We start from the raw sequence: 12,100 nt of genomic DNA on the forward strand, positions 1-12,100 counted from the left end.
CCCAGAATTCCTTCATTGATTTTTATTTTGTTCTTAATGAATTTGCATCTAATGAGGGTCCATGTGGTTTTAGAGCAGTCTCACCACCTTTATTACTTCCATTAATTTAACAATTCAAATAAAGCAAATGAAAAGAAAAAAGTCTCGTCAGACAAAAACTCCAAAGCAGGAAGTCCAAGTGCTGGTTACGAGTCTATCAATAACTTCACTACTATTCACTGCAATATCACAGTGAACATTTAGAAGCACAAGCCCAACTAATGGGTTTCCTCTGGTCAAATTGCAGAACTGACTCGCAATGGATGCTTGTTTCTTTGTTCTATCAAGTGATCGAAGGCACGTTCTTTCCAAAGAAGGAGCGGTCCGATATACTTAAAAAAAATAGAAATTTCAGATGTGTTTGAACAGCCTGAACACGCCCCCTCCCTGCTAACGCACCTGCAGTGCACTGAACATTACAATATGCAGGACGTTAAACAATTACAACACAAAGGACTTTGCAGTGCACCAGAGGTTACTTCATTGGTGGTGTTCAGGCAGCTTCATAAAGCTAAACTGATGGCCCTCTTGGAGAAATGTAGACATATTTTTGAATATTTGGGATTTAAAGTTTTATTTCCCATGCTCTTACAAGGGGTAGACTAATGACAACATATAGTCATGGTCATCAACTTTATTAATATGACGTAGATGGCATTATAAAATGGGAAAATAAATGTTTCAGTAAATTATTGAGCTGCATAAAACTTATGTAAAGAGCAGGCATTACCTCCTCCACTGATAAACTGCTTTCTAATCTAATAAACACAGACCTTCGCTGACACTGAGAGTGTTCTGTGCTTAATAGATTGTCAGGCTAGTGGTAGCAAGATCAATCATATCAAGGTGATTGCAAAAGTATCAACTCTGCGATATTCTTGCTGGGACAATGACAGAAACAAAATACATCTGGAAAGTTACATTTTATTATGGACAATGACATGAAATTAGTCCCACTGACATTTGGAAACACACACGGGAACTAAAACAAGATTTCAAGATAATTACAGACGAGGAAGGCCATTCTGCCCCTCATGATCCATCCATCCAGAGAGATCTTAACATCCTCCCATTGTAGCATTGAATTGTTTCTTAAATTATTCCAGGGTTTTTGTCTCCATTACACTATCTGGAACGTCACGTCACGTTTTGATGACACTTTGGAATGAATTTTCAGGCCTCCCGCTGGTGGAAACAAGGCGTTAGTGCCCCCAAAAATGGTGGGCAGTGACGTGCCGCCTCGTTGCTGTGGCCAAGGCAATATTTCCCCAGACCGACCGTTGGATGGCCGGTGCAGCCCTGAGTCAGGTGGTAGGCCCATTTAAAATGCAAATCAGGGTCATATAGATAGAATCATACAGCGCAGGAGGCCATTTGGTCCATCATGCCTGTGATGGCTCTTTGAAAGAGCCATCCAATTAGTCCCACTCTCCTGCTCTTTCCCCATTGCCCTGCAAAATTTTCCCCTTCAAGTACTTATCCAATTCCCTTTTGAAAGTTACTATCGAATCTGCTTCCACCACCCTGCCAGGCAGTGAATTCCAGATCATAACAACTTGCTGCGTAAAAAAAAATTCTCCCCATCTTGAAACTGGTTCTTTTGCCATTTATTTTAAATGTGTCCTCTGGTTTCTGACCCTTCTGCCACTGGAAACAGTTTCTCCTTATTTACTCTATCAAAACCTTTCATGATTTTGAACACTTCTACGAAATTCCTCCGAAAGCTTCTCTACTCTAAGGAGAACACCCCCAGCTTCTCTAGATGTGCACACAACCCCGATTGCCATTTTTGACTGAACTGAGCAGAGCGTGTACTGTGCACACTCCGAGCACTATCAGCTGCCACCCCGGCCAAAGAGGATCCCAAAGGAAAGTTCCCCTTCATTACTGTGGGACTGGGAGGAGCAGGAACGCTCCTCCAGACTCCACAAAACCAGCCTTTGCTACAGCCGCTCTGGTTGCCCCCTCTAGACATCGGGTAGTTCAACATCCTATTAGCTTGTTGATTGATGCTCTGCATTGTTTGGCCATAATTACATTGCGTTTACTCTCCTGGGTCTCTTCCAGCTTTCTCCTCAGCTATTTCAGCACCATTCACAGAGTGTGCCTTGACTCACTGACAGCCTTCACTCAGTGGGAACACTCTTGCCTCTCTTCCACTCCACAGACTTGAGCACATAATCCAGGCTGACACTTCAGGGCAGTACTGAGGGAGCACTGCCCATGTTTTAATTCTCTGTCTCTGCGCCCCGATGATTCTCGATGTTCTTGAGGTTTTTTAATTTAATTTTACTGGAATCTCTGGACCAGTTGCCATGAGTTTGTTCCACTGCACCGATTAAACAAACAAATATCACCAACAAGACATTGTCACTCGGTTGTACCCGTCCTGACCTCAGGTGACATTTGCACCATCCGCACCACTGGGGCCGACGGCCAGCAGTTTGCAGCTGGCAGGAGGCAGGAGGCGGTGTGGGATTATGGGATGGACCGGTCAGTGACCTTTAACCCCGAAGATTGTCAGCGGTGCTGAGTTTTTACCGTCATTATTCCATCCCGGACTGAAGATCGGAAAGAGTCTCTCGGTGAAAGTGTGGGTGAAAGTGTGGAGATGGGACATGTTGTCCGCATTGTAAAATGACACCTGTCCGCCCTCATAGTCCAGGTACACCCCGATCTTCCGGGGATCCACACTCGGGGTGAGGGGGGTCCGTGAGGGGGAGGTGGCGGCAAAATAGCGTCTTCCAGGTAACAGCCGTACAACCCAGTATCCGGACTGAGGATTCAGGCCGATTCCCCCTTTCCTCTCGGCAGACTCTCGGGCCACTCCCACACGCCACCAAGTCTTGTCCCCCACCTCCACCTCCCAGTAATGTCTCCTTGATGTGAATCCCTCCGATCCCAGGACACAGGGCCAGAGATCAAACCTCTCCGGGGTGTCAGGGAGCCGCTGCTGTTTGTCTCCGAGTCTCACACTGGTCCGGTCCTCAGACACGATGAGCCCGGGATGGTTTGTCTTCGGATCCAGAGTCAGAGAGGCTGGAGCTGGGGGAGAGTGAAAATAACAGTCAGTGATTCAGTTTCTTGCTGTGATTTATTCAAACACTTTCCTGTTTAAAGTGCCCACTCGGGGGATTCCTGGGACCTCCGGTGTGTTTAAAGGGCTCCAGGTTCTGTTATTGGAATCTGCTCCCACCCGGGGGTTTACGCTCCTGGAACCGCTCTGACCTCAGGTGGACACTTCGATCATGACCCGCTGCAAGGAACCCCGTGGTCACCCAGTCCCCTGCGGCTCTCAGCCCCTGCACAGTGACCCAGGGGCCTTTAGAGATTCACAAGGAACCGGCGCCAAGAGGCTCCGACGTGGTTTGGAGGCACAATCTCGGCCTGAAGGCGTCACCCCTGATACCCCCACATCACCAATCAACGGGATCGCTGAGGGGAGAGGGGGAAGATACAGATACCAAGGGGAAAGAAAGAAGGGAAGGAAAAGAGTAAAAGAACAAAAGAGGGCAACTGCTGCAGAAAGGGAGAACGGAAAGAAACTAAACTCATCAGAGGGAATGGGAACAAGAACAGAACCCGCAGAGGGAGGGAGGAAAAGGGCCAATAATAAATAATTCAAGGGGGAAAAGTAGAAAAAGTAAGAGGGACAAAGAAGCTGCGGCCCACAACTCGATCTGCCCAGGAACGCAAGCAAAACTGGAACAACCCCGCGTTCCCCACATCAGCATTCCTCACACTCGCCCCACGTATGGACAACACAGTAACCATGAGTGGAGACCCGAACTGTGATCTTCACTCCCAACGGGTCAAGCTCCAAGCGGATACAGGGCATGAGGACAAGCAGTCGGAGTAATTTGGGGGCAAAGTAATGACCTGGTCCCACACCAGCTAATAACACCCCTACCGAGTTTTACAAAGCCCCAATCACAGAGTTTACTCCCCTCCGAGTGAAACACACTTAACTTAGTCACAAGCCTGTTAATACATATGAACAGAAAGGTCACCACGTTAAGTGCTCATGGTAGAAAACTAAATCCCTCCTCAATATTGACTAGAAAATATTAACCAAGGTCTTAACCTCCACACACCTCCGGCCTGGTCCATGCAAACAAACAGGCTTCATAGGGAGCTGCATGTGGAGGTATAACACCAGAGGCTATTCAATGTGATGCCCCACTGTCATACCTCTCCCTTGATACTCTCCCTTGATGCATATTAAGGGTATTAAGGGATATGGGCCAAAGGCAGGTATATGGAGTTAGATCACAGATCAGCCATGATCTTATCAAATGGCGGAGCAGGCACGAGGGGCTGAATGGCCTACTCCAGTTCCTATGTTCCTATAAAAGACATTTGTCTCGGGCAAGTGGAATGTTTTCTCAAGACAATTGAGAGAATAAGCCTTGGTGACACTTTCAGGAAGTGGGTTGCAATCCAGTGCTTGCTCCCCATGTCCGCAGTGAGCACCAGTTGACTCCATACCCCTCGCCACTCCTCCTCCCTCAACGGCCAGGCAAAACCTCGTTCCCAGGTCTCCTCTTGCTTCGTGTCCCAATCTTGGTCATGGACATGAGCCTGGCACACAAGGTGGAGATACATCAGGAGGATGTCGTATTGTGGAGGAGGAAAGGGTTGTTGGGAATTGCCTCTTGCTGAAGTTTGCAAAGTATTGCAGGTTTCTGGAGGCAGTGGTTCTCTTTAATTCCATTCAGTACCATTTTTAATCCGATCCTTTGCAACTACTTAGGTCCTAAAGATATTCTCTTTGTTATAATTTGACTTATTATCATCGTATCAAGGTATGTTTTGGCACAGAAGGAGGCCATTTGACCGAGTGTGTCTGTGCCGGCTCTTTCAAAGAGCTATCAAATTAGAACCACTCCCCTGCTCTTTCCCATAGCCCTGTAAATTTTTTCCCTTCAAGTATATATCCAATACCGTTTCGAAATATACCATTGAATCTGCTTCCACCACCCTTTCAGGCTACAAGAGCGAGTGACTCACCTCCTGACTCCCCAAAGCCTTTCCACCATCTACAAGGCACAAGTCAGGAGTGTGATGGAATACTCTTCACTTGCCTGGATGAGTGCAGCTCCAACAACACTCAGGAAGCTCGACACCATCCAAGACAAAGCAGCCCGCTTGATTGGCATCCCATTCACCACCCTAAACATTCACTCCCTCCACCACCGGTGCACTGTGGCTGCAGTGTGCACTATCCACAGGATGCACTGCCGCAACTCACCAAGGCTTCTTCGACAGCACCTCCCAAACCCACGACCTCTACCACCTAGAAGAGCAGCAGGTACATGGGAACAGCACCACCTGCACGTTCCCCTCCAAGTCACACACCATCCCAACTTGGAAATATATCGCCGTTCCTTCATCGTCGCTGCGTCAAAATCCTGGAACTCCCTTCCTAACAGCACTGTGGGAGAACCTTCACTACGCGGACTGCAGCGGTTCAAGAAGGCGGCTCACCACCACCTTCTCAAGGGCAATTAGGGATGGGCAATAAATGCCAGCCTCGCTAGCGATGCCCACATCCCATGAACGAATAAAAAAAAAAATTCCAGATCATAACAACTCCGTGCATAAAAAAATGTTTCCTCATGTCGCCTCTGGTTCTTTTGCCAATCACCTTAAATCTGTGTCCTCTGGTTACCGACCCTCCTGCCACTGGAAACAGTTTCTCCTTATTTACTCTGTCAAAACAGTTCATGATTTTGAACACCTCTATCAAATCTCCTCTTAACTTTGTCTGCTCTAAGGAGAACAACACTAAATCAGAAGCAAAACACTGCGGATGCAAGAAATCTGAAATAAAAACAGAAAATTCTGGAAATACTCAGCAAGTGAGGCAGCTTCTGTGGAGAAAGAAACAGAGTTAACGTTTCAGGTTGAAGACCTTTCGACAGTTTGATGCTGCCTGACTTGCTGGGTATTTCCTGCATTTTCTGTTTTTATTACCAAGGAGAACAACCCCAGCTTCCCTAGATTATCCACGTGATTGAAGTCCCTCATCCCTGGTACCATTCTAGTAAATCTCCTCTGCACCATCTCTAAGGCCTTGACATCCTTCCTAAAGTGTGGTGGCCAGAATTGATCTCAATACTCCAGCTGAGGCCTAACCAGTGTTTTATAAAAGTTTAACTTCCTTGCTTTTGTACTGTATGTCTCTATTAATAAAGCTCTGGGTCCCATATGTTTTTGTAACAGTCTTCCCAACTTGTCCTGCCACCTTCAAAGATTTGTGTACATACACCCACCACTCCCCTGCCCCCGCCCCGGTTTCCCTGTTCCTGCACTCCCTTTAAAATTGTACTATTTAGTTTATATTGCCTCTTCTCATTCTTGCCACCAAAATGTATCACTTCACACTTCTCCACATTAAATTCCATTTGCCCATTTCACCAGTATGTCATGTCCTCCTGAAATCTGTTGCTATCCTTCACATTGTTTGCTACATTCCTGAGTTTCATGTCCTCTGCAAACTGTGAAATTATACCCTGTATACCCAAGTCCAGGTCTTTAATATATATCAAGAAGAGCAGTGGTCCTAATACTGACCCCTGGGGAACACCACGGTATACTTCCCTCCAGTCTGAAAAACAACCGTTCACCACTACTCTCTGCTTTCTGTCCCTTAGCCAATTTTGTATCCACACTGCCACTGTCCCTTTTATCCCAAGGACTTCAATTTTGCTAACAAGTCTATTATGTGGTACTTTATCGAATGTCTTTTGAAAGTCCATGGAGACAACATCAACCGCACTACCCTCATCAACACTCTCCGTTACTTCATCAAAGAACTCAATCAAGTTAATCAAACACAGTTTTCCTTTAACAAATCGGTGCTAACCTTCATTTATTAGCCCGTACTTTTCCAAGTGCCAATTAATTTTGTCCCTGATTATTGTCTCTAAAACTTTCCCCACCACCGATTTAAACATAAAAATGAGTTATAAATCAGGACAAAGGAACCTGTATGAATTTTACCAGGATTAATGGCATCCAGCATTTCTCTCCACACTGTGTACTGTAAAGGGCCGGTGAATTTTTCGATAGACAGGGCGGCATCTGCTAATGAAAGTACTTGATTGTCCTTGCTAATCCTGTAAATTTCAAACAGTTGGTTATAAATTGACCATAAACATATTTCTGAGTTATTTTGCCAAACTGTGCAGTTTCAGTAAAGAGCATTTCCTACCTCCTCTTCCCACAAGTTTCCTCCTGAAATAAATAAAACACAAATCTGAGCTGACAGAGACTGACTATATCCTGACAGCAGAAATTACACCCAATTTGTTAGAAGTTGCTGATAATTCTAAATTCTCACTGCTGCCGACACTGGGAAAGAAAGAGGGTATTATAAAAAAGGATATAGAAGCACTGGAGAATGTCACAAGAATTCCACCAGAACTGAGAGGGTAAAACAATCAGGAAAGACTGAACAAGAAGATTGAGAGGTGACCTGATAGAGGTCTTTAAAATTATGAAGGTGTTCGATAGGGTAGATGTAAAAAACATGTTTCCACTTGTGGGGGATTCCAATGCCAGGCGCCATAAGAAAAAGATAGTCACTAATAAATCCACTAAGGAATTCAGCAGAAACTTCTTTACCCAGAGAATGGTGAGAATGTGGAACTCGCTAACACAAGGAGTGGTTGAGGCAAATAGCACCTATGCATTTAAGGGGAAGCTTGATAAGTACATGAGGGAGAAAGGAATGGAATGTTATGCTGATAGGGTGAGATGAAGTAGGGTGGAGGAGACTCGTGTGGATCATAAACACCGGCATAGACCAGTTGGGCTGAATGGCCTGTTTATGTACTGTAAAATTCTATGTAGGATATATTTGAAAAACAGACAGCAGAACTTACACCAAAATTATTAAATCCATCTGATAGAAACAGGGATACAGTTGAAAATCTGATTTGTGGAACAGGTACTGGAAATCAACATCAGTCCCATTCAGACACAGTGGGCGCTAAATTGGGCCGTGTAGTGCCCGTTGTTATGGCGCAACGTGGCCCCACGAACAACCAAGATGGCATCTTGGCTGCGCACGCCCATTTCCAGCGTGACGTGCGCGAGACACCATCCTGGTATAGGCGTTGGAGCATGCACAAATACTGAACACCAGAAGCATGTAAAGTAAGGAGAAAATGGTTGCAATCAGTGTGCAACGCTGATTTAAAGCAATAGACACCATTTTGGCACTTAACGCTCAACTCAACGCAGAGTCTTAACCACGATCATCTGAACGTGTCTGAGAGTACCTGGAGGACCCCCCCTATGGCTATTTAAAGGGACCATGCAGGATTTACAGTTAGTGGCTGGATTATTGCTTCTGGCTGCCAATACATTTGTAACTGTTTTTGGAGGTCTCCTAGACTTCAATACTAGAACGTGGGGACATAGCCTAACATTTAGAGCCAGGACGTGCAGGAGTGAAGTCAGGAAACGCTTCTACGCGCAAAGGGTGGGAGAAGTTTGGAACGCTATTCTGCCAACGGCAGTTGATGCGAGCTCAGTTGTGAATTCTAAATCTGAGATTGATAGATTTCTGTGAACCAAGGGTAATGAGGGATATGGAGTTAGGTCACAGGTCCACCATTGAATGGCAGAACAGGCTCGAGGGGCTAAATGTCACTGCCACTTGCTGCCTCCTGTTATGTGCCACCTGCTTCTGCAAGAAAGCGGGACGTGTGTCTGGGTGATGTGCCTGCCATGGTTGAATAGCTGGCAGTGTGTGTGGCCTGTGAGTTGTGGGAGGGCGGCTTGCACCAGTGGTAATGTGTAAGGGTGAGAGGAAGTATCTGATTGGAAAAATTGAGTACTGATGGAAAGAGCTTGTCAGTATGTGGGTGATGGGGGTGTAGTGCATGGAGCAGTGGGTGCAGCTAGTGGTGCAGTTGGTAGGAGACGCTGCTTGACAGTTGACCTCAATCACCTTGACCACTCGTGTCAAAGCATTGAACTTCTTCCTGCACTGCATCCATGTTCATGATGCTGTGTGCCTGGAATTGACTTCATCCCCTACTGCATCCCACTGCCTTTTGGGCATATGTCTGGAGGGCCTCTTGCACCCCCCCGCCCCCCCCAACCCTGTGGAGATAGGATGTCCCTCCTTCTGTCCACCTCTTGGACCAAGGTCTCTTGTGCATCATCAGAGAACCTTGGTGCATGCACTCTCGCAGGCCTGGTACCAACTCAGATCAGGAGATTGGTGAGGTCTGGTGTGCAGATTGGAGGATGTGGGATTTAGTAGTGTGCAACCTTTCTTCAATGTTTTAACATAACTCATCAGTGTGTAAACATAGGGACAGGTCCTGCTTCTGTGTTTTATATTTGCGATTTCTGAACACTGTTCAGACTCCGTGCAGACTGCAGACTTTTATTTTTAGCAAATAGATACCGGCTACCTTTAAGAGATTTTAGGAGACATCCTCCCTTTAAGAGATTGGGACTTACCCTGCTGGTGGAAAATGCAAGTTGCATTGAATCCTCCTGTCAAGGCTGATTTCCAAAGCTGCTTGAAGGTGAGTACTGAGGCCGGATGAAAGTCTTGTCCTGCCTGTGCAGGGGCCATTGGGTGCAGGTTAATAGCGGATCGCGCTGCCCATGCCTGAAAATAGACCTTATCCAATTTTTTTCCCCAGTGACTCTCACACCCACCATCCCAGACACACCCACACACTCACATCATGTGACTGGAACTGTGAATTCCAGGAAAATATTAAACTTGGGGAACACAGAAATAATTACAAGCTAAGTGTGAAGATCAGGGCAACTCATTCCCGGGGGGGTTGTAGGTATTCCCGGGATTCTGTAGATATTGTGGGAGGCCGATTAGTTCGGTGACAATAGCAGATCCAGCGCAGAATACACAAAACAATCGATCGGTTCAAATCAGTTTCGAATTATTTGGGAAATGTTACATTTATTTCAAAATTCTCGCCCATCATTTTGTGACTGTGTGGACTTTCACTGAACTAAACTGAAATATAATCCTCACCTTCAGAAATATCAGTCCGTCTTTTTGCTCCATCTGTTTTTGCAACTTTGAGAGCTTCTCCTGAATTGAATTTAAATTCTCTTGAATTTCTCGCAGATTTTTCTTCATTGTTTCTAGAATCTTCCCCTCTTGTTTCCTGAGATCTCTGATTAAACGCTGCTCTTTCTCAGTGAGAATCTGGTGCATTTTAGCAAACTCGGATGTGATGCGGGTCTGCAGACAGTTCGACTGTTTCTACAAAATGAAATGTGAAAAATAATAATGTATAAAGGGACAAAACTAACCGAAATCCAAGAAAATCAGCACTGGGAGACCTTACCCTAACTTCGGAAATCTTCTGTTTTTGTTTCTGTTCCGTTTCGAGAACCGCCGTTTTCTTCCCTGTGAGAGAATCTAAGGAAGATTTCAGCTGATCCTGGGATTGGGATAGAAAATCACAGAATAAAGTGTTAGACCATGAAAATGTGATAAAATAATCAGCTGATCAAATCTGTTCCATTTTACCTTGTACATTTCAACAGCTTCTTTAATCGGCATGAAGTTGTGAGATTTGTGTTCCCGCGAATCTCTACAAATAAGACAGATCAATTTCTTGTCAGTTTCACAAAACAGCTTCAGTTCTTCCTGATGTTCCTCACAGTGAAGTTTATTTTCCTTCTCTTTCCGATTCAGGTTTAATTTTCGAGCTTTCTCGGCCAGACTCGCTAAGGCCCGATTAACCCTGAGGTTTCTTTCCGGAAACTCCTCTCTACATTCCGGGCAGGAGTTTATCTCCTTTCCCCAACACTGTGTGATACAGGAGCGGCAGAAGTTGTGCCCACACTCCAGTATAACCGGATCGGTGAAGAAATCAAGACAAATGGGGCAAATTGCCTCCTCGGTCCAACTCTCAGCCTGCTGCCTGGAAGCCATGTTCAGTCTCAGCACTTCCTCATTCAAACCCCTTTCATTTTCGATGTTACTGAGCTGCCGAACACCTTCAGACCAGCGATTTCCTGATGAAGTTCACTGCAATACTCAGGAAATTCTTATAAACTAATCCATGTCCCATCGACTTTTACACAGGGAGACAAAATCTAGAACAGTATAAAGGACAAACAGTGTTAGAGGACGGAGGGGGAGATAATTGAAAGAGGCAGGGAGGGGCAGGGTACATGGAAGGTGGGCAGTGGGAGGAGGCAGAGAGGGGGAGAGTAATTGGAGAGAGGGAGGGAGGAGGCGGAGATGGGCGGGGATCGAGATTCCATTGCACTTCGCCCCGGACTGAATTCACTGCCGTCTGTAAACCCTCTGGTGAAACACGGTGTAAGATATAGATCAATAAACTGAATTGAGTTAATGATTGTAGCCGCTCACACTAAAACACAAAGTTCCATAAATGGTAAGGAGCTGTCTGGAAGTTATGATCAGTTTCAGTACTTCCTGATTCAAACTGCTGGTGTCTTGTTTCTGTGGGTGGATTGAGACCCGGTTCCCAGTCAGAGATCTCTCTCTCTCTCTCTCTCGTCCCTGGAAGTGCTGTTCACATCAGGATGAAATAATATCGCATTTACAAAGTGACGTTTCGGGCTGCTCCCATCATCAGACTGAGAGACAAACGGGCATTTTACTCAGGCTGGGAAAACTGAGAGGGAAAAGGAGGAGGGGAGAGGAGAGGTCAATGCCGATTTGACAGAAATCGTTCTATTCCATAAATTTTGTGTGATGAGCTATCATGTTCCAATCCTGTCTTCGTATCCAATATCAGGTAGATTTTTTCTTTGAAATCAACAGAAAGAAGAACTTGCATCTATGAAGTGCTTTTGATGACCTCAGGATGTCCCAAAGCTCTTTACAGCCAATTAAGTACTTTTAAAAAAAGTGTAATCACTGTTGTAATGTAGGAAATGCAGCAACCAATTTGCGCACAGCAAGATCCCACAAACAGCAATGAGATAATGACCAGATCATCTGTTTTTTTTAGTGAATGTTGGTTGAGGGATAAATATTGGGCCAGGACACCTTGAGATCGTGCCTTGGGATTTTTTACATCCA

At 45.5% G+C, this 12,100-nt stretch overlaps 1 protein-coding gene across 3 annotated transcripts; it reads right to left on the reverse strand.

Moving 5' to 3' along the window:
• Window positions 1–945: 945 nt before the first annotated feature.
• LOC137305100 (zinc-binding protein A33-like) lies at window positions 946–11,689 on the reverse strand. Of its 3 annotated transcripts, XM_067973884.1 has the most exons (7): window positions 11,423–11,689; window positions 10,571–11,142; window positions 10,386–10,481; window positions 10,067–10,300; window positions 7,256–7,278; window positions 7,045–7,160; window positions 946–3,084 (listed from the first exon to the last, which is right to left on the reverse strand). In XM_067973884.1, the coding sequence occupies exons 2-7, from the start codon at window positions 10,976–10,978 to the stop codon at window positions 2,534–2,536; spliced, it is 1,428 nt and encodes a 475-aa protein (XP_067829985.1). In that variant the 5' UTR covers window positions 10,979–11,142; window positions 11,423–11,689; the 3' UTR covers window positions 946–2,533. The 3 variants fall into 3 exon arrangements, with proteins under 3 accessions (XP_067829985.1, XP_067829984.1, XP_067829986.1); XM_067973883.1 differs by lacking the exon at window positions 11,423–11,689 and having other exon boundaries at window positions 10,571–11,374; XM_067973885.1 differs by lacking the exons at window positions 946–3,084; window positions 11,423–11,689 and adding an exon at window positions 9,523–9,676 and having other exon boundaries at window positions 7,075–7,160; window positions 10,571–11,387.
• Window positions 11,690–12,100: the final 411 nt, after the last annotated feature.

The sequence above is a fragment of the Heptranchias perlo genome, chromosome 39, assembly GCF_035084215.1.
Source record: "Heptranchias perlo isolate sHepPer1 chromosome 39, sHepPer1.hap1, whole genome shotgun sequence".
NCBI classification, from domain to species: domain Eukaryota; kingdom Metazoa; phylum Chordata; class Chondrichthyes; order Hexanchiformes; family Hexanchidae; genus Heptranchias; species Heptranchias perlo.